At 46.1% G+C, this 22,259-nt stretch overlaps 1 protein-coding gene across 8 annotated transcripts; it reads right to left on the bottom strand.

Annotated features, from left to right (window-relative positions):
* Positions 1-65: 65 nt before the first annotated feature.
* crocc (ciliary rootlet coiled-coil, rootletin) lies at positions 66-22,254 on the bottom strand. Of its 8 annotated transcripts, XM_076757978.1 has the most exons (38): positions 22,017-22,254; positions 19,539-19,811; positions 19,112-19,238; positions 18,880-19,025; positions 17,527-17,718; positions 17,360-17,443; positions 17,180-17,271; positions 16,913-17,078; positions 16,712-16,818; positions 16,383-16,610; positions 16,200-16,290; positions 16,000-16,086; positions 15,714-15,926; positions 15,081-15,280; positions 14,778-14,960; positions 14,236-14,380; positions 13,993-14,139; positions 13,384-13,614; positions 12,865-13,058; positions 12,663-12,790; positions 12,278-12,447; positions 11,986-12,165; positions 11,536-11,670; positions 11,310-11,453; positions 9,441-9,679; positions 9,183-9,342; positions 8,897-9,064; positions 8,372-8,795; positions 7,835-8,001; positions 7,616-7,736; positions 7,362-7,525; positions 6,593-6,808; positions 5,458-5,682; positions 5,223-5,372; positions 4,818-5,018; positions 3,761-3,892; positions 1,619-1,792; positions 66-944 (listed from the first exon to the last, which is right to left on the bottom strand). In XM_076757978.1, the coding sequence occupies exons 2-38, from the start codon at positions 19,593-19,595 to the stop codon at positions 858-860; spliced, it is 6,075 nt and encodes a 2,024-aa protein (XP_076614093.1). In that variant the 5' UTR covers positions 19,596-19,811; positions 22,017-22,254; the 3' UTR covers positions 66-857. The 8 variants fall into 8 exon arrangements, with proteins under 8 accessions (XP_076614093.1, XP_076614138.1, XP_076614146.1 ...); XM_076758023.1 differs by lacking the exon at positions 19,539-19,811 and having other exon boundaries at positions 22,017-22,204; XM_076758031.1 differs by lacking the exon at positions 19,539-19,811 and having other exon boundaries at positions 18,880-19,022; positions 22,017-22,185.
* Positions 22,255-22,259: the final 5 nt, after the last annotated feature.

A 22,259-nucleotide genomic window follows, 5' to 3' on the forward strand; every position in this document is an offset into this window, starting at 1 on the left:
ATCACTGTAATGTAATCTGCGGCTGCAGCTCAGTGTGCTGAAAGGTATTTATGAAAGACATGAAATATGGTGCACAGAGTGAGTTTATTCTCCTGCAAACATGTGGTTTCCATGTGTATTGTCTATACAAGTCATATTGCTGCCATTAATCATCAGTCTGTCAGCGTTTATACAGTAAGTAAAAAGTATGTACACCTACTAAAACTCATATTAGCTATTAAAAAACACATACTGTAGGTATACCATCACAATGCAGTACTCTACTATTGTAAAACTGTCTATGTGTCACATAATCAGTAAAATCTGTGCCTGTTTCTGAGAGAAAACACAGTACAGCTCCTTCATTTTGCTCAATTCGACCTTCATTTCCCTCTCTTAGTGTCTTCGATGGTTAATATTAATGTTGAGGAATCGAGGCCAAACAACTGGCAGATTTTGGTTCCTGCACTACATCCAGATTGTGTCTGGAGGGGAATCCTGCGGTGATTCGGGTTTCTTCTTAAATAAGACCAGGAAGTTTGGGGAGATGTTGAGCAAGGATCGAGTACAGATGGCTGCCAGTAATCAGCAGGCTGCTGGCGTTTTCAGAGCAGCTGCTGAATCACATCGTCTGTCACTGCGCTGCGGGTCGAGTTAAGCGGTCTTCACTGTACAAAACATCAATAAAACACCATCAACAAGACGGCGGTGTTCATTTCAGTGTCACAAAGTAAAACACATCGTATTTTAAACAGCAGAGTTAGACTGGGAACACTTTTAGGCATGCTCCTGTGAGTATTGCTGTCAGACGCTCGTGAGTGGATTTTCCCTGGATTCGAACGTGTGGCCTGCTGGTGCTTCTGGTTTTAAGCTGCCTCTCAGTTTCCTGTCGACAGTAAGGAGGGTGGAAGAGAGGGTTGCCGCCGTTTCATCTCTTGTTGCAGCTGCTCCTTCAGGGTGGACACCTGCAGTAATACAGTGGGAGGAAAAACAAATGTTTGAAAGTAATTTAATTCAGATCACATGATTACAGATTGAAGCCACGAGGCTGTGTTCGTGATTCTTCCTCAGGTGCAGATAACAGAGGGTTTTTGTGCTTGAAATGTTGTCTTTTTTTTTGCAGAATTTTGGGATGTGCATGTGCACAGAGAGCAGGTTTGAAACGAAGAAGAGGACAGATGGTACACATTTAAACACCCTGACGTCTCTCTTAATCCAAACAGGTTACTGTGACGCGTTGACATCTCAGTGGTCTCATTGTTGCTTTGTTGGCAACAGTGTTTTCTGGTGATTTACATCGTTTGCTATAATTTGAAACATGGTGCAGTCTTTTATTGCAATTGATATGGGCTGAAGCTAAATAAATAAAACAGTACAGCTAACTGAATCAGGCTGAGTGAAACTTTAAAAACAAAGTGTAATTCTTCCATTCCCTGATTCTTACTCAAAATATTGTTGATATCTCCATGATTTCAAGGTGCTGTCAGTGTATGAGCGCTATCCATCTTCACAGTATAAACAGCCTGGTTTATACACTGTTCATTCAGAAATCATATTCATCCTTTGTAGCAGGGAATGCATAGTGTAAAAGGTTTAATCTGAGAAAGACTAAACGTTTATCACATTACGGTGAGTGTACCTGCTCCTCCAGGCCTTTGACTCTGTGCCGGTGAGCTCGCTCTCTGGTGCCCAGCGTTCGCTCTATGTCCCTGAAGCTGGTCCTCAGTCTCTCTGACTCCCGCTGGGCCTCGTCGCGCTGCCTCGCCAGACTCTCACACAGACTGTGTGACTGCTCCATCTCAGCCAGCTGAGTCTACTCAAAACACACACAGAAGGGGAAGACACCAAAATGTTAACACATGTAAGAGAACACCTCAGGTCAAAGGCAGACAGCTGACCACCTCGTAACCGTGCTGGAGGCTCCGAGGTGACCTGAAGGTAAACCAAAGTCATGTTTTCTGGAGTTACAGTTGCCTAAAGCCTTTCTAGAACAATGTAAATGCAACCATAAAAGACATTACGGTAAATGGACTGCATTCATATAGAGCTTTACAACACACGCCACATTCACCCACTCACACACATACTGATTTGGGGTACAGTATCTTGTCCAATGGCACTGTGACAGACTGAAGGGCCTGGGGATCAAACCAACAACCTTCTGATCAGTGAACAACCCACCCCGCAATATTATGGGATCAACCATTCCAAACAACTGTGCTGCGATGTACCGACAGGGAACACTGAGACCTGGCAAACATTTAGCTTGTAGCCTGCACAAAAGCTTACACAGGAAAATGGTGCAGAGCTGATCCTCCAGGGGAAAAGCAATGGTTTCACATAGTTCAGGAAATGTATTTAATGGGAAAAATGTCCTGATCTTTTGAGAGCTTTAGGAAACATTTTTGGCAGAAATTGGGAAACTTAGATCATCTACATGAAACGAGATGCTGAACAAATAACTGGTTAAATGCGGACTAGCTGGAAGTAAGGACAGAAAAGGCAAAGGCAGGACAAACTAATACACCAATTACATCCACGCTTATAAACATTTAATGATCAGGTAGTTAGTCAGAGCATTTACAGATGAGTAAACATCACAAATCTGTTGTTGTTCACATGTCTGAGCCGACAAACATCTGTGATTTTTATTGGTCTGGAGGAGGTCCTCTGACAAATGGTTGATAGTCCCTCGTAGAAAAACCTCCAACATGCTCATGAGTTCACAATGTGCTCATTCTTCACTTCTTTCTACTCACCTTCAGCTCTAGTTCAGAGGTTTCGACAGTTTTTTGCACACTGATGATGCCTCTATTTCCTTTTTGTGTGACAGAGAGCAATGAAGGGAAATGCAGCACAAATTTCAAGGTGGTTTCAAAGCAGTCTGTGGAGATTAATTGTTATTATTCAGCCTCAAGACCCTGCAGCAAATGCTCGAGGGGTCGGGAATTACTGCTTTAGTTGACAAGCACTTCTGCAGCCTGGGAACAGTTTGACTAAACTGGGAGAAATGAACAGTGGTCTGACACGTAAAACCAGCCTGAAATAAACAACTTTAATGCCTCTTTCAGGATTCTTATGAAACCAACTGGAGCTTTATTTTTATATGCTTTTTTTATAGCATGTTTGTGGTAAATAAAAAAACATAGTTAACAATCTAAAGTGTTTGGTCCAATCTTTTTTCTTCAGTAGAATGAGTGGTGCAGAGATTGTAGTTGGCTCATGCAGTAATGAAGTCTAGCCTGACTGTTCTGTGAGTTATTAATGGACTTCTCATTCCTCCCTTAAGATTCACCAAAGAAAATGTCACATTTTTCTCATGAAACCACTTTCTCATGCAAACAAAATCCCTTGTTACTCAAGTCAGTGACAAGACAGGGTTTCAAAAAATGTAAACACTCTTTTAACTGGAGGTTGTCTGATCTAATAATGAGTGACAGGATAATTATTTATGGATCATAAAAACATATAAAGCCCAAACTGAGGGATCTGTTTGTCATGTTAAAGACTGATTTGTCTCACTGTAAAAGGTGTGAACGGCCTGTTAAAGCACATGTTTGGCTGTCCTTCAGTGAAACATGATGGACTCTCCCACAGAGGCGTGAAGCAGCTAAGAAAACAAATTCTGCGGCACGATGTGTCGCCAGCATTCGCTCTAACAGCAGCTTGGTGTAGCTTCTCAGAGGTGTTTGCCTTTGTAACACACGACAGGCCTTAATAACAGCAGGTATGGTTTCTGATGAATTTGTCAGTGTAGGTCTGATCAGTGGCTGCTTCTCACCTGCAGCATCAGTATCTGTTGCTGTGCTTCCTGCAGCTCCTGTTCAGCCGTGTTTAGAGAGCGATCCAAGCGGCCTTTCTCTGCGGACAGTCGCATGCTGCCTTCCTCCGTCTTCAGCTTCTGACGCTCAACCTAATGAAGGGTGCATTTATAGATATGTAACCAATAGAGGGCATGAAAAAACCTGACTGAGATTTCGAAGCATAACTTTCGGGGGCCCTGAGAGCTCGAAGCACTGCAATTTAAGAAAATGACCTCATCAGTCTGACAACACACACAGCATGCAGAAAAATGCTGAGAAGTGAGAAAACACAAACAAATACAGACACTCGCTGCAGGTAGCACAGATGACAACAGAAACTGTTTCTAGGGGACACTAAAAAGTGATGAACACGGCTGTCCCAGCTTTGTCCTGGCATGTTCAGCACTTTTTAATGTCCCCTGGAAACAGTTTCTACTGTCATCTTTTACAGTACATTGAGCTCTCAGCAGTAATGTTTTTGGGACACATTTAAACTGTGTCCAGTCTGACATTTTTACACCAAATAGAAAACTTTCAATTCATAGATTAAAAGAGTTTTTTTCCTTTAACTGAACACTTTGTCATGTTTTCACATACTATTATTCGCGATGGCATTTGTTTCAGATGTGAAAATATAATCCTGACAGACAATTCGCAGGTGAAAATGTTTTAGCTAAGTTAGCAGAGTGGCTCTTGGGATGGCGATGCTGCTCTGTTGGTCGGCCCAGACTGAAATATCTCAGCCTCAGCTATAATTTATGTTTAGTGTAAATTAGCAAATGTTAGCATGCTAACATATCAAACTAAGATGGTGAACCTGGTTAACATTAATCCTGCTCAACACCCGCCATAAGGCATCGCTCACTGTGGGCAAGTAGGCTTTTTTGCACCTACCCTTAAAGAACTTCTGCTATCAGTGGCAGCACCAAACATGTCCAGAAAATACATGAACTCTGAATCCACAAATGGCTCTTTGTAAAGAAATGGCTGAATGGAACAAGTCCACATTTGTTATGCTCCACACACAGTGCTGACCTTGTCCAGTGTATTCCTCAGTGCATTCTTGTCCTTCTCCAGCCTCACAGCTTGCCTCTCAGCATCTTTTTTCTCAGTCTCCAGCATGGCGACAGCTCGCTGCAGCGCACGCAGGCGCTCCTCTGTGGCAGCCCGCTCTGTCTGAGCTGACTGGGCGCTGCGCTGAGCTTCTGTAAGACTGGCCAAGCGCTGACGCAGAGCCTGAAGACAAATATCACAGACAGAGACATGACTCTAGAGACTGATAAAGACGCAAGCATGTACAAAATATTATGTATTGGGATACTTTTTCTCCTCTGGCGAGTCACAGCACAGGTACAGCCACAGATCAGCAGCTCTGCAGATGGTGCTTTGGTCGTTAACTGACAGATGTTTGTCGACACACTGATTATCTATCACCCTCACCTCTTGAGTATTGCTGAGCTCAGCCTCCAGTTGCTCTCGTCTCAGCTCGCTCTCATTCAGCTCACTCTGCAGGCTTTGTACGCGCTCAGTGAGGGTGGCCACATTCCTCTTCCCCTCCACTAACGACGCCCGGGCATCATCCATTCGTTCCTTGTTGGTACAGAGGAATCATCACATCACTGCCCAGTTTTCATCCACATTGTCCACGGCCTTTATTTCCTCCAGTCTCACTCACCTGTAGGAGGCTTTTGTCCTGTTCGGCCACACTCAGCGTCTTCTGCAGAGTGGCCAGACGACTCTGTGTGTTGCCGTGAGAAGCCGTTGCCTCCTGGAGGCTCTTTCTGAGGGAAGAAGTCTTCTCTTTGAGTAAAGATTCACCTTCTTGGGCTTTGAGCAGAGCCTGGCTCAGCCTCTCCACCTCTCTCTGGAGCAGAGATGCACGGGCCTCTCCTTCAGCCACCTGTAGTTTGTAGAGATCACATTTATGTGGAACTCAGTCAGCAAACCAACAAGAGTATTATGTATTTTCTGCCCAGTATAGTTCAGTTATAAAGGATGCAGCTACATGAGTATGTGTGCATGTATATGCACGCATGTGTCTCTCAAAAGACTATACTGACAGATTACTGGCAATATTTTTTATTCTCTACTTATATAATGTACTCAGCCCTATAGTTGATTTTATTTTGTATCTTTTTTATTGTGTATTTGTTCTACTTGTCGTGGGATCAATAAATCTCAATTTAAGAAGTGACAAATCTGTAATTTTCAATTAATTTGCCAACAACTGAAACAAATAAGTAATTTGGTACTAATTAAAGGGAAAATAGGTTCATGCATGGTAGTATCTGCAGGTCAATTATTTGGTCCTTTGGTCCATCACTTTAGTCAAGACTGAAATATCTCACCAACTCTTCAATGTCATGAAATCTACATTCATGCTCCCCAGAGGACGAAGTGTTTTGACTTTGATGATTCTCTGACTTCTCATCTAGTGCCACCATGAGGTTGACGTGTGTAGTTTTTAGTGAAATGTCTCAACATCTATTGGTACATGAATTCATGTCCCCCTCAGGATAAACTGTAAGAAGTCTGGTGATCTATTGACTTTTCCTCTAGCGCCACCATCTGATCAAAATACTTCTTTGGTTCAGTACTTTGGTTTATGAGGAAATGCCTGCAAAACTAAAGGCATTCCCATCAGCCTGAAATGTTGATGAACATGGTAAACCCTCTAAACCCCAGGATGTTAGCATGCTGACTGTGTAGAACTGCTAGCATGGTGGTAGATGCTGTTTTAAAGCAAAAATAATCAGATTTAAGTGTTCACGGATATGAACATACAATGACTCTGCGTCAGCCTGGTGTACCTGCTTCAGCAGAGAGTCATGGCGCTCCTGGGAGGTCTGGTTCTCAGTGTCCCGGTCTCCCAAACTCAGTTTGAGTCTCTGCAGCTCCCCCTCCAGACTGCGCCTCCCCAGCTCCACCCTGGTGGCTCGGGCCTCAGCTGCCTCCAGCGCCTCCCGCAGACGCCTCCTCTCTGCCTCCAGACGCATCTCAGCAGCACGCTGCTTATTTAACTGGTCCTGCAGTGATGGAGGGAGGACAGAGATCATTTTCAAGACCACTTGTTGTATGTTTAGAGAGCAGAGTTCTTTGTTGTGTAGTGGAAACCTGAGTTTTTGTCCCAGATTACAGACACAAGCACAGACAGTCCAAACAGACGGAGTTACAAAGATGACAGAGAGCTGCATCAAAGCTCCAACTTTCCTCTTCATGAAACCTCTTGAGACTTTTCAGAAAACGTCCTAAGTATGTTCTACAAATCTAAATTGATCTCAAATGCTTTTTCCACCAAGACCATCCCTTTCACTTTGTGTCTCTGCTCCTCCTGTTGTCCACAAAGTGAAGTCTTTTGAGAGGTGCTGGCACCAAAAACAGACATATGGAGAGCTGACATGGGACACCACATGAGGCGTAACACTGTGTGCTGTTATTACATTCCCTGACAGCTTATGGTTCTACATGGCTCTCCTGTTGACTGCTGCCATATGGTGACCATGACAGTTCAGTGCTCTCTGCTGTGCAAGTGACAATACAAATACATGGAGTGTGTATGGTACACAAATGTGTGTGTACCTGTGTGTGTTTTTTATCCATCTCAGAGGCCTGCAGTGCCCGCTCTAAATCCTTCACCCTGTCGGTGAGAGCCCTCCTCTCTCTGTCTCCTCTCCTCACCGCCTCCTCCTGTTGCTGGAGCAAAATCTGAGTGGTGGTCAGACGCTCGTCCAGTCCACGTTTCCCTACAATCACACACAGTAAAGACTGAGGTCACTTTGCCCTTCGGTTATGTTTTTTCTTCTGAAAGTAGATGGACAAATAACAAGAATTGCCTTCTTGGTATTCCAGTAAGGTGTGTTGTAGCTGAGAGAGGCGACTCTGAGCAGAGTCTCGTTCCCCCGTCAGCTCCTCCAGCTCCCGCTGCAGGGCCCCCAGCCGGCATCTGGCATCATCCTTCGAAAATCAGCAATAAACAAAGACTTGAACCATGCAAACACGAAAATATCCTGGAATTATTATGAATATTTGCTTTGTGATTTTTTTTCTGTTACCCGCTCTCTCTGTGCCTCACGCAGCTCCTGGAGGAAGTCTCTCAGATCACTGCGCAGTGAGTCGGGGTCCAGCTCTGGCTGAGGGAGAAGCAGCGGCGTATCCCCTCTCTCAGGAGACACGGCCCCTGAGCCTAAAGTATTGTCAGGGGTGCTTACCCGAAATTCTGCTAAAATGAAATATAAATTGTTGCAAGCATCTTGTACAAATAAATATAGATTTTTTCATGTCGGGGCATCTAAAGGATGGGAGGTGGAATCATGCTACACTATCAAACCAAAGATTAATGCAATGAAGAAGAGAGGCCTAATGCTGATACTTGGCTACTGATGGTCTTGCACTTAAACTGACAACCAGCATTTTGATGTGGCCCTGTAAGAAAAAATGCCATTTTTTCTTTCCGGACTACTGCACATTTCCACAATCCTCATAAACCCTGAGCAAATGTGTTGCTGTTCTCAGTGTTAACAAAAGCTTTGTTCATTGTCTGAATAAATGTCTAATGTTTAAATGTCTAAACCTGCATGTTTCATTCTTACCTTTAGGAGGCGACAGCGAGGAGCGCAGGGGTGAGATGCTGTGGTGGCGTGACATACTGCCTGGTGATGTGGAGTTCCCCCCTGGGCTCCTCCCTCGGCCTCCTCGGCCTCCTGCCCCGATGCCCAGAGTTCGTGTCAGCGCCGACTGAATGCTGCTCAGGCGAAACTCCAGGTCCCTCCTCCCGGCCTCGGCCCGGGTCAGCTCGGCCTCCGTGGCGGCCAGTCGGCCCTGGGCCTCGCTCAGCTGCAGGCTGGACTGAGCAGCAGAGTCCTGAGCGGCCTGAGCGCGCAGGGCCAGGTTCTTGGCTTCATCCTGCAGCTTCTTCTCGCAGCCACGCGCCTCCTGCAGCTGAGCGGTCAGCTCTCTCTCGCAGCCCCGCCAGCCCGACTCAGACTCCACCAGGCGCTTCTGAGTCATAGAAAGCTGCATAGAAACATAAAAGAATGAAAAGTTGTGACAGTGAAGAAAACAAGAAAGCAAAATCAGAAGTCTGGAAATGTCTTCTCGCTCCCCTCCATCCTCACCTCTTTCTTGAGGGAGTCTCGAGCTGTTTCAGCTTCAGTTAACTTGTGTTTGAGGGTGAAAACCTCTTTCCCTCTCTCCTCCTCTCTTTGCTCCTCCAGCGACAGACGAGTCTGCAGCTCTGCCACCTCCCTCCCTTTCTGCTCCTTCTCTCCATCCAGAACCTTCAGCTGGGGCCAAGAAAAGCACAACATCAGAACACAGTCCTCCACGAGGAGAAACCTGAGTCCAGACTACAAACGAGGTGTCTTTCTGACTGTCAAAGAGGTGTGAAGGAGCATGTCTGACCTGTCTGCGGAGCTCCTGGAGTTCTCGTCTGGCTTCAAGTCGTGATCTTTCAACTTCCCTGAGGCAGCTGCGCAGCTCCGTCACCTCCTTTTGAGTCGATGAAAAGTTCTCCTCCAGCACAGCCAGCCTCTGCTCCTTCTCCTCACACTGTCGTTTCACACTGAAAAACACAACACACACATACACACACAGACACTCAGACACTGTATTTCTCTCAAATCTGTCAACAGATATTTGCCCATGCTTTGAAGCTTCTACCTGATTCTCTCTGTTTCTGCACTTCGTAGAGTTTCTCTCAGCTGACTGTTTGACTGGCTGATGGTGTCCCTCTCCTTGGTCACGTCACTGAGGCCCCGTCGCAGCTCTGTCACCTCTCTTCTGTAGTTTTCCGCTGCTTCCTGAGTTTGGTTGTGACGTCGCTCAACGTCCAGCATGTCCCGCCTCAGCTGGTCTTGGCTCTCCTCGTTAGCTGAGAGAGACGCTCTGCACTGGTCCAGCTGGAGGGGAAAAATCATGTGTGGTACAAGGTGATGTCAACGAGCAGAATCAAAGCGTGATGGATTACCTAATAGCTCCCAGCAGAAAGGTCTGTTTCCCATTTGCTAGTTTACAGATTATCTCATCATTTTTCAGCCTTCGGCCTTCTTGCCAACGGGCCGAGTTTTGGTTGGCATTCAGGAACTTCATTATCCAAACTTTATTAACCATGCAAGGTAGGGCATACTTGTACCTGCTGCACATGTTCATACTGACCATTCTATATAAATTTTTGCATATTCATATCTACCCCTAACTGTTCATTACCTCTACCAAGGAGGTTATGTTTTTTGTTCAGTTTGTTTGTCTGCTTGTGGGCAGGATTACAGAACCACGAGGCTCATTATCATGAACTTGGCACCATACATCTTAAAATCCTTTAGATGGTCGTTAAGTTCAATAGCAACAAAACATGGCCAACTATAGAAATATGATGACTCCATACAACAGTACGATAACAGACTTTAAGGACTGATCAGTCATCTTTTACATCACGTGTTTTCTTCTCTCTCTTTGTTTATTGAAGATCACTGTGCACCAAAATGTCAAGGCACATTCCTTGTTTGTGAGAACATACTTGGTGATAAATCCGTTTGTCTGATTCTGATCTTGAGCTGACAACTCAGCTACATCCAAGTCTTTAAGTGACATTTCACCTCCATTCAGGTCTCAGGTCTTCACCTTTGCATAATTACCTAAAAAGCATTTTCTTTCGCTCTTTAAACTCTCTCAACTTTCACTGTTCAGACACAGTTTACTTCAGCTGATTTCAGTGCTTACAACTCAGCCAACACTTCAGCTCATGTCATCTCTAAGTTTATACTCTGGAACTGTTCTTTTTCTTTCAACACCTTCACTTTAACAGACTCTTCCGCCTCAATCTGTTACATACACTTTGTCTGACATCTCAACTGCTTTGTGTTTGAACTTCAACTGAGGCTGCGTTCAGATCGACTTGAGCCCTGCAGGACAAAATGCAGCCCACTCATCCAGAGTCAGTCGAAGCAGAGGTCTCAGGCTAAAAAAGTTAAACCAGACTAAACGTTTACTTCAAACCTGACATCATCCAGCAGGTGCTGCTTCTGCCAATCAAACACATGCTAGTTCACATTCCTGGTAATTGCTTGGTAATGTGAACCTCATCATTTCTACTGTTTAACCCGCGATCGTCAGGACTAAACATGATGAAGTTGTGCGGCCTTTTGTCGTCTATTAAGCCTTTAAATGCATTAATTCATTACTCAAACTGGACTTCCTGGATCGTATTTCATATCTCGAACAACAGGCCTTCACCAACAAACACCTGCCTTGTTGTCAGGCTCTTTTTGGTCTGAATCTATGCTAAATCTTCAATTCCAATTTCAACTTCTTCCAGCATTTGTATTTTAATCGTTTCAGTTTTTCAACTATCTCAATTGTTTCACCATGATGTACTGCACCTACTTCAATGAAAATACCTCAGCCCATGATTGATCCAATGATTGTATACATGCATGCCGATGTAGATCTGGACAAAAATGCAGCCTTGGTGGAGGTGTGTGCTCTCTGATTTGCGCTGTGTCATATTCTCACTTGGACAGCATCATCTACCTCTTTGAGAGCAACGTCAGCGCGTGACTGAAGATCAGTACAAGTCTCTCGTAGACTCTGGAGTTCCCTTTCATGAACAACAGCTGCATCCTCCAGCTGAGAGCGAAGCTCCAGCAGCTCGCTGGTCAGAGCTGCAACTCTGATCTGTGGACAAATAACAGAGTCAGTTAGGTAAATCTTCCTTATGAATTTGTGTTAGATAGACTCAGACAGGAAGTCACATGACCTGCTCCTGCTCTTTGTAATGGGCTGCTTCTCTCGACATCCGCTCAACCTCCAGAGCTGCAGCTGACAGCTCAGCCTGCAGGGAGGACACCCTGTCAGACAACGCTGTTTTCTCTGCCTCCTTCAGAGAGAGGGCCTGGGAAGAGAGAAAAGGTCTCATTAATAAAGCAACTTACAAAAGATGTACCAGAGTTGAGCCACACTGTCTCTGTACTGCATCGAATGAAACAACAAGAGAGGCTGGACAACATCATCATACAAGGATGTTTTTTTTAATCCTTTATGGGGTCTGATGAAGCAAGGCTTACAAAATCATGTTGAGTAATTACTGTATCATCTTTTAAAATAAAATTAGCATGTTTTCCTCTGATACTAGATGATTATGTACTCAACCCTCACTCTACAGCACCACAGTTTGTTGAACCCACATCAACCTCTCTCCAGATCAGACCTGTTGTTTCTCAGTCTCAGCCTGCAGCAGACTCTGATCTCTTTCATGCTGGAGACTCCTCAGTTCATCCTGCAGCTCCTCTCTTTCTCTCTCTGCTCTGAGGAGCTGATCCTCCGCCTCCTGTCTGAGCTTCCTCAGAGCGCCCTCATGCTCCATAAGCAGGCTGTGCCGCACGACTTCCTGTGAAACAGAGCACAAACATGGATTATAGCAGTCATCGGTACATTATCTAACAAGTGAAAAGTTTTTTGGGCAGTGCTTTCAGTAACACCGAACCACTGAACCTTCTGACCTTTTCTGAGACCAGTCTCTCCACCTCCTCCTGATGTTCAGAGATGGCCTTGCGTAAAGCCTGCTGAGCCTCCAGCTGTGCAGCATTTAGAGTCTGAGTCAGAGCCTGTTTCTCCCTCTCAGCCTGGGCCAACACATTCTCCCCATCTGATCGTAGACGCCTGAGTTCAGCTGGAAATCCCATCCAGGAACATCCAGGAGAGAGAAACACAGGACTCCATTCTGTCATATTACTGCCTCTCTCATGATACCAAACATCTTAAGTTTAACTCGTAAAGAGGCATATTTGTGTCATAGCTTTCATCTGTTCCTCTCCTCTGCTTTATTCATGTAATCCTCTTTACATTTCTATGTTTTCTTCTACAAACCGCCTCGTTGTCACTCACCTGCTGCAGTCTCACTGCGGACTCGAAGGTTTTGATTCTCTGTCTCCAGCTGCTCTCTACGAGACTCCACCTGTACAAGCTGCTGCTGCACCTCAAACAGACTGGTTTCCAGGGACTCCCGCTCCGACCTGCAGGGTCACAATCACAAGCTCTGCACACAGGCTCATATGAGAATTGTATGTCATTGACAAATGGCACACACCTGAAGGCAGCTAGTTCCTCAGACAGTACGGTGTTCTCTCTCTCAGACGCCGTCAGCTGGACCACCAGCGCTGCTTTGTCACGGGCCAGTTCTGCCCGACTGCGGCCGGCTTCCTCTAAGGCCACCTCGTTCCTCTGGCCTTCTCCTCTGGCAAGACTCAGCTCTGATCCCAGAGAGGTCACCTCGCCACAAAGCTGTCAACGAAAGCCAAAGAAGAAAACAACGTGAGTGAAAACAAACTTAAACTGAGGAATGAAAAACCACATGTAAACTGGAAAGCTCCTTCTCATGTCCTGTTTCCAGGAAACATCTTTGCGTAATCCACTTTTTTGTAATTTCATGGTATTGAGAAGTTGGTATGATGCATGTTTTAGTGACAGTTTCCATTGCTGTTTTAGGCGAATAAACAAACACAGCTGAAGCTGCAAAAGAAGTAACTCAAAATGAGGTCAATCAGCCACTTTGTTTTTAGGTTGGACTTAACCTTCAAATGATGATGTAATATAATCTGCTATGTACCTGTGTGACTTTCTCCTGCAGCTTAAGTCTGTCAGCCCTGAGACTCTGGAGCTCTGCCTCCATCCCCACCCGGCTTAGCTCCATGTCCTGCAGTGAATGGTGCAGCGCCATGCGGGCCGAGTCCAGCTCCAGCCGGTCCTGCTCCAACCGGACCAGCTCATCTCTGATGGTCAACTTCTCCTGCTCCGCCTCCCGTTTCTGAGCCTGCAGGACGGCCTTCTCTTCCTCCAGCTGAGAGACAGAGTGAAGAGTTCACGTTAATAAGGACATTATACATTATTAATTAGAAGAAATTACAGTCAAATGTTCTGTTGTGCAGGTCATCGTACACACATTACGATACTGGCTAATTTGAAATGTCTGAATGTTTGTTTATACACTGTCTGCATGGCGGGGGCTACAACAACATTTCATTGTGCAATTTCTGTCTTCACAAAATTGCTTTGGCACTTTTTGTGTGTGTAACCAAGGTTCTGTCAAAAGCGTGCACTGCTGTACAAGAGACATCTGAATCACACATAAATGGAGAGAGATACATCAAACAAGCAAGTTTGTTTCAAGCACACTGAACCCTTAAAGATGTCACATCAATTCCCGAAATGAACTGACCTGGAGAATGTAGGTGTTAAGGTCAGCTTTGTCCTGGGCCAGACTCTCATTCATGCTTCCCATCTTGGCAAGAGAGTCCCTGAGAGCTGCATCCTCAGACTGCAGCTTGTTCAGCAGCAGAGAGAGCTCGGCCTTACCGCTCTCAGCCTGGCGGGAACATGACCGTCACACAAGGTCAATACACAGTACACAGAATATCAAATCTGCAAAATGCTAAAGGAGCACAAGTTGTCTTTAAATTACCCGAGCCAGTGCTTCAGAGAGTTGGGCTCGCTCTCCCTCCAGCAGCTGTCTCTCAACCTCCCCCTGCTGGTGGGTCTCCCTCACTGCAGACAGCTCTCCACGCTGAGCAGAGGCCCGACTCTCACTCTGATCCCATTGCTTCTGTCTGGATCAAAACAACACACATGTGGTGCTATAACAATATGTTTTAGGGCTACTAAAGAAAGAGTTTAGGCTTGTTAGGGGTGTCATGGTAGGCACTGTCCTACTGTGTGATTTTCGCTTCACAGGTGTCCAAAAGTTCAGCTTTATCTTCGTCTAATGGTGTAAAAGCATTGGAGCAGCTCTGCTATGGTGCTTTGGGAAAAGTTGTATATCAGAACTGTTCACCGATGTTTGGGGTTGTATTTTACGGAGGTAAGAGTGGTAGGAGAATGTAAAGGAAGATCTCACTGTATGGGAAGCTAATACAGATCCGTTGAATGGCTTCCTGTAAGCATATTCACCCTGTGGATTAGTGTCCACATCGCATTCACTTAATCACGATCAATTAGCCTGCTTACATCCTCTGAGTCTCTGCCCTCGCCCGGTCTCTCTCCTGAATGGCGGCCTCCTTCTCCTCCCTCTCGTGATCTCGCTCCCGCTGAGTGGACGCCACAGTCAGCTGAAGCTTCTCGCAGTCCATCTGCAGGATCTGGTTGCTGCTCTGCGCTGCCTGCGCAGTCTTCTCCAAGCTAGCCTTCTCACTACAATGTTCATAGTAATGTGTGACGGAGAACAGTGTATTTGTAGAGTTACAGTCACATACGCTACAAGATTCCAGGATTAGAAGCAGATTGTGAAAGGTTATAAAACCAAGCGTAAACCTGGCCAGTGTGTCTCTCTCCTGCTTCAGACGGTCCTTTTCTCTCTGTGTGGTCTCCCTCTCTCTCTGAGCAGCGTCCCTCTCTCTCTGTAGAGCTTGGTTTCGCTGTTCTGCATCTCTTTTAGCCAAATCAGTCTCTGAAAGCTGCTTGCGCAACTGTTGTATCGAGGACTGGGCAGAGAGCAGACGTCCTCGAACATCCTGCAAACACAAGTGGAGTCACTCACTACTGTTATCGTGCAGACAGTATGTTTGGGATTAAGTCTTTGATGAAAATTAGCGCCAACGAAACAGATTCAGTTCAAGCCTTTGTTACATGTCATCCCCCCACACATTGACTTTTTGAGTCAACTGACCCTTTAAGCTCCACTAACGAGTAGACAGCTGCTCTCACTGTGGCTGCAGAACCAAAGAACCCATCTCTCCTTGTTATTATTGTCTAAAACATGTATCAGTATTAGTATGAAAACACACAGTTCTTACAAAATCTGCTTAATTTAAGTTGTCCGTGTTTTGTACCACATCACCAACATGCCATCTTCCTGAAACAATGACTATAATCAAATAGGAACAGCGTGAACAGTTAACAGCGTGCTACATGATCACATAGAGGGTTTTAAAATTGACATGTCACCTGCAGCTGGAGCGTTTTGTTTGTGACCGCAGAGCGCAGAGCAGACAGCACCGAGTCAGGGAGAGGAGCCAACGAGGAGGGCCGAGAGGGGGAGGTCGACCTGCGAGGAGAGGAGGAGCGGCGAGGGGAGGAGCTATGGATTAACGCCAGCAGCGGAGCCCCAGAATTGTCCTGGTCTGCCTCTGATGACGACTCTCCATCTGACACCATCGTCTAGTAAAAGAAAATAAAGATGAGGCACTGCCATCTAAATGGCATCAAATTGAGTGCATGTGTCGTTGTTCACCTGAGCGATGTCTCGCAGGGTGTCTAACAGTGTCTCAGTGTGACTTCTCAACACCTGCATGTCAGTCTCATCATTACCGCTCTGCTCCTGAAAGAACACAAGCAAAATGAAGCACAAACACCTGGAGGAGGAAGATCATTGACCACTAAAAACCCACTACAGCCTGAAAAAATGAGCCTGGTATTTTTCTCGCATCTCACCTCAAGCCTCCTCATCAATACGACAATTTCTCTCTCTTTCTCTTCAATTTGGCCTTTCAGTCTCTCGCCCTCTCGCACCGAGTCTGACAACCTGAAAGTGGACACAATAGGAACCATCAACCTCAGAAAAACGTTTAATCAGTAGCAACATATCCAATAAGAGAGCCGAGCACAGCCGCTGACCTGAAGTTGAGCTCACTTCTCTCTGCGTCTGTCCTGGTCTGAAGACTCATCATCTCTGCCACTCGGTCTCTCAGCTGCTGCTCCAGCTGAACCCGCAGGGCCTTCTCCCGATCCAGGGCCAGAGCTGCTCCTCCCTCCCGGCTATGCAGCGTGGCGGACAGACCTGAGCACGACACCTGAGCGGAGTGGGACGCCCGAGCCAGCTCATTACGCATATCCGACAAGTCCCTGAGATTGGAGGGAGGTGGACGGAGAGGGCAGAGAGGGCAAAACGTGTGACAATTTATGTAAGATTAGCATCATTTCGTTTTCACATTGCTGATACCAACCTCTCAGTGGCACTCTTCATTTCACACACGTGCCTCCGAAAGCCGACCACTTGCCGCCACAGCATCAGCATCCGACTGTGCTCACTGCTAAAGTAACTGTGGAAAGACTGAGAGGGAAAGCACAGACAGAAATAACATGTAATTAATCTTCAGTGTCTACATTTAAAATGCTTTACTGCTTCGTAAGCATCCCTGTCACACCTCTTCCTCTCTCCTCCAGTCTGACTCCTTTTGTTCCAGTTCCTCCCGGGCTTTTGTCCAATCAGCAGTGAGCCTGCGGATGTCCTGGCTGAGAGCCTCATTGGCCAGACCGGCCTGCTCCAGCTGCTCTCTCAGCATGGCATTCACCGCGGACAAACTGCTGCTCCTGAAAACACACGAGGGAAAAATAAATAAAGCCGACAGAGTTAGTCGGGCAAAAACAAGGAGATATTTTGAGGTTTTTGATGCACACAAGAATTTAAACACCTCTGCTGTTCTTCCTCCAGACGGATTAAAGCATCCTCCAGGTTGCTGGTTGATCCGTCTTGATGGCGACCATTTGATGTGTCACTGTGGCTCTAAATGAGAAGATTTGATAGTTAAAGTGTTATAAGGTGTGGCTAAAAATGAGCTTTCCTGGTGTCAAAATCAATAAACACCACTCACGCTCAGCCGGTGTTTCTCCAGCTCTGAGGACCTCTCCTGCAGCATCTGCTCGAGATCCCCGCACCGCTTTTTGTACTGAAGTACCTGAAAAAGCAGGAAAACAATCACTACCTTGCATCACCCCGATGACTACGTCTCAGCTAAAGACGACAATAAAACAAACAAACCTTGGCCTGCAGCTTCTGCACCAGCTGCGCCTGCCTCTGCTGACCCTCCTGGTACGCAGTGAGTTTACGCTTGTAGGCCGCCTGCTCCTCATCCAGCCGCCGCCGTAAATCCACGTTCTGCTGAGCCAGGCTTCGTGACTCCGGTGAATCATGGTCCCCGTCTCCCGTCTCAAAGCGCAGCGCCTGCTCCAGCTGCGGGTTTGATTAAAAGTAAGAGGCGGGGGGGGTGATGTTTCATTTCACACAAACATATTTCACAGATGGTCACAGACACTCAGTGCTGACATGCTGTGAATTTGGCCGAACACCTGCACGTACTTATTTGAGCATGAAAGTTCATTCTTGACCTCAGAAACAGCAAAACCACCTCAGCACAAGGTCCATTTAGGAGCTGCCATGGATCTTAAGGGTCAAACGTAGTGGTGAAGATATTGAGGTCAGTCTAAATTACTACTATTCACCACTACTATTTCATTAGTAGCTCTGTATCCAAAATTTTGGGGATTTTCATTCAAATTGAACTACTAATAGTGACTACAGGTAAGTGGTCGTGCATTGCCTGGCATCAAAGAAAACCTAAGAACATCTGATTCCTTCCAATGTCTTGTTTCAGTCACTCACCACAGAGGAAAGAGCTTCAGTATCTCAGCATTAAGTATTTACTTTAATTTTGAAAAAAAAAAAAAAAAAGAGGAAGACTTTGACTGAACCCTGCAAAATGTTGCTAATCAAAAACCTGTTGCTGAGAACTTTCAGGGGGTTAATGAATGCGGGACAAACGCCGCTCTGTCGTAGGTGGTACAAAGATGAAGAGCAGTCGTCTCAACAGGCCACAGAGCTGTTTAATGTTGGTTTATTGTCATTAATAGAATTTTATAGCGAGCCCTTTTCCTATGAAGGGAAACAGAATTTCCTCGGAGTTGCCCATTGTTTTTTGAATGCAGACTTGACTTTCTTTAGCTATGCTCAACACTAAACGAGACGCCGAGCCCACCCACCCGCTCCACCTCCTCTCGTCTCCACCGAAGCCCCTGTTTACAGTCACCCAGGGTGACAGACGCCATGGCAACATTCCACTTCAGTTCATTCCAACCCCCATCACCGCGGAGACCAACGAATCTCAGACAAAGAAAGCACGAAAAAATAGTGAAATGGGAAAAGAGGAAAGTGCCACAGCATTCCCTGTAGGTGTACGTAACTTTGAGGGTTTTTAAAGTAAAGTGCAGATGACGAGCATCGGTCGCTCCACAGTGCTGGACTGGGTCACATCTATCTCTGTCAGTCTCATCTTCATCTCACTGTCCCTACTCCTCTTCCACCGTGTCAAACGCTGCTGCTGTTTTGGTGTCTTACCCTCTCACTGATTGCACTGTACTTGATGGCGAGCTCGTCTCGGTCCGCTCGGCTGTGTGCCAGCAGGTCCTCCAGCCTCGCCAGCTCTCCCTGCAGCACTCGGTTCTCCTCCTGGAGGGACATAACTGAGGACATGGCTCCGGCTGCTGAGAGACAGACACAAGACTTAGCAAAGAAAGGAGTCAAAACATAAATGTGACATATGACGAGAGAGCAAACTGTGGCAACTCACAGCCGTCGCTGAGGTTCTTTGTGACAATCTCTCGAACTCGTGCTGGCAGACATGTAGGTGGGTCATCTGGTGAAGGACCCCGGACAGTCAGCCTCTTCTCCTCAGACAAAACACTCTCCTCCAGCCTCTGATGTACAAAACGTAAAAGATTAGGTGCTTTACCTTTGACATACCTTTGAAAATGACCACGCAAACACAGAGGAAAATCTCCACAGACAACAATGGCATCAATGCATAACAAGCCCAAAGATGACAATGATATGTTTGCCACAGGTGCCACAGCAGGGAGACCAGTCCAACACAGTACTGTCCTCCAGCACAAAAACAAGCACTCACATAAGCCAGCAGCTTTATTTGTCACATCACACACCAGCACAGCAGGTTTAACAAGCGATGGGGGGATGGAGGACGGCCCGGTGCGGCTCACCTGTATCACAGACTCCAGCTTGTTGGAGTCGGTGTCTAAGTTTTCTGCTGCGCTCATCGCAGCAGGTATTTAAAGTCCTCCGGCGAAGAGGATTAACTCCGACAAAACGCTACGTCTTCGCAAGATGAGCTGATCGTCTTTTGCTTTTCGTTTAAGATAAAGAGGAGAAAGCGGACAGCCCGGAGCTGCCGGCGTGCTGCTGCTGCTGCTGGAGCCCGCAAAGTTTGGCCGCAGAGGAGCAGAGCGTGTCCGTCCCGTCGCCTCCTCCTCCGGCTCACACACACATACACAGATTGAGGACAGCAGGATTAGCAGGGTTTTAAGACGCACACCCCTCCACCTCCTCCACCTCCTCCTCCCGACTCTCACTGATCTCATTCAGAAGCCGCCACAGCACAACGAAGACACAAAGACGAGCCCAAATAAAACTTTAAAAGTCCTCACCTTTCAAGGACAAACATCTCAGCGCGCTTTCACCAGAGATGAAGCCGAGAACTGAAGCAGAGCGCGCAACTTTTTTTTTTTCATGGAATTTTTTTTTTTTTTTTAAATATGTAATTTTGATGAACAGAGAAGAGTTTTATTAATGCCAGAAACTGGATTTTCATGTGACAGGCCTGTTTCACAATTGCCTGACATTTTACAGACCAAGAGAATAACAGAAAATATTCTGCAGATTGATTGACTATGAGAGTGATGATTGTTTCAGCCATTAAACTGTGTTGATGTGGCTTTATGTTCAAGTACAGCAAGTAAGGGGGTGCTCATTTGTTTCTGACTGATAGCTGACCTGTTCTCCCCTGCTGTTAAACCATCATTTCAACATCAAACATGCAGCATGTTAAAAAACATCAAAATAAGACCACAGATGCCTAAAACCATTAGAGATTTTAAAGTACTTTTCATGACAAACTTAGTTGTTAAGTTAAACTGTCATTTAATCTCTAACTCTACTTCAGTGTTGTAAAACGTTTTTGGGGGGTTTAACAATCAGTTTATGTTCAAATCCAGAACAACACTGGTTTTCAAAATGAGTCTGTAGACACGTGAATGTCGAACTGTGACACAAGCATGAAGCATGAGGGGGTCTGTTCGTCTTGTTTGGATCGTCATAGTTACAGACAGGATCATTGTGTCAATACCAGACCCCCAGCCTGGGCTTTACACACACACACACACACACACACACACACACACACAAATCTGTTAGGTTTCCATCACTTCTGGGGACATTACATAGACTTACATTTATTTCTTGGAGACTTAGCATACGACCACCACAACCACTGGTTAGGCAAGTGATTTACACTATGGGACATGCATTTTGTCCCCATAAGGACAGCGAGTACACAGTCACACTGTGTAAACAGATTTATGGCCCACAATGTGAGTAATGCATGTACCCACAGGCACACAAATGTTTGTGTTTCTATACTTGTGAGGACCCTCACTGACAGGATGCATTCCTTATCCCTTGACCTTAACCAACACATCACTGCTCTCTCTCTCTCTCTCTCTCTATCTATCTATCTATCTATCTATCTATCTATTTATCTATTGATCTCTTTCTCTTTCCAAGTGGTCCTCAAGCCAAGAAAAAAGAATAATAAATATCAATATTGTCACCATGCAGGAGGTTTATATTGTAGCTGGGACATCAGAACAGTTGGGATCTACCTTCATCCTCACTGATGATCCCCTCAGTGTTTGGGTTTCCCTTCAAACGTTTTGGTAACTGTCCACAAAAGACTTTAAGATGACTTCTGAGGAACTGCTGGACTTTGCTGTTATGTATCTGTGTGACATGAAATGAATCGTGACCATTAGAGCATTAGTTGCTTAAGATCTGCAGCGCCCCCCACTGGCCTGTTAGCAGACGACAGGCACTGATTTGAGTGTGCGAGGTGGCAGCTTCACATCTGACGGCATTGGCCACACACCTGTTGATCTCTCATCTCCACAGTCAAAGCACACCTGAGCTCAGGCCAAACTCACGACTTTTCACCCTAGCTCGAGTTTAACAGCCTTTATGTTCACAACCGGTGATTCAGCCACACGTGAACCGCTGAACAAACAGTATGATCCCTGCTCAGGACCATCACCTGCTGCTTCCTCTTTCATGCTTTCGTTTGGTAAACACATAACAGGAACTTTAACCGCCAACATCCTCGTCTTCCTCTCACACCAGACTACATCATTAAAAATACATCCACAAAGACACGCCCAAGTTTCCCAAAGTCTGTCAGGAGTTGGAGGAGGAGGAGGAGGAGGAGGGCGGTTTGAACATTAAACTGTGCAGCATCCCAGCAAATTAAACTGCTCGTGAATTATAGTTTGACGGCTGCAGACACTGCAGAGATTCACGCACAAACGCGCCGCCGTGGACGCAACAACAAGGATGTAAAAGGCTTCCTACGGTGCGATCCACAGCGCTGTGTGTGCAGAGAAAACATCCACCTCTGTCTGATTCAGTCTCACCCGCAGAGATCGGTGTGGTGAGCTTCATCCAGCCGACCCTGGTTTCTCCTGAGCGGGATTCACGACCATAGAGGCAGAAACAAAGCGCATCCACTGCGGTCAGACTTCATGTGTCGGCGGCTGCTTGCAGGCTGAAGCCTTGTTCCGAATTTTCCTCCATGCTTTTTCCGGGGAGGGACTTCCAGTTCACCCACAGCTCCGTCTGTACGCACGATGGTCTGCTGCCATCATGCTGTGTGATCA

Source organism: Chaetodon auriga, chromosome 2, assembly GCF_051107435.1.
Source record: "Chaetodon auriga isolate fChaAug3 chromosome 2, fChaAug3.hap1, whole genome shotgun sequence".
Lineage (NCBI taxonomy): Eukaryota > Metazoa > Chordata > Actinopteri > Chaetodontiformes > Chaetodontidae > Chaetodon > Chaetodon auriga.

Bases quoted from the DNA above. Each gene is read 5' to 3' on its own strand.
- crocc (XM_076757978.1), bottom strand. From the start codon at position 19,595: ATGAGCGCAGCAGAAAACTTAGACACCGACTCCAACAAGCTGGAGTCT. The intron at 17,079-17,179 runs GTGTTTAAATTC...GTGTGTTTTCAG, and splicing joins CTGGAGGAAGAACAGCAGAG to GAGCAGCAGTTTGTCCGCGG. The intron at 16,819-16,912 runs GTGTGACAGGGA...TTTCCCTCTCAG, and splicing joins ACTGGAGGAGAGAGGAAGAG to TCTTTCCACAGTTACTTTAG.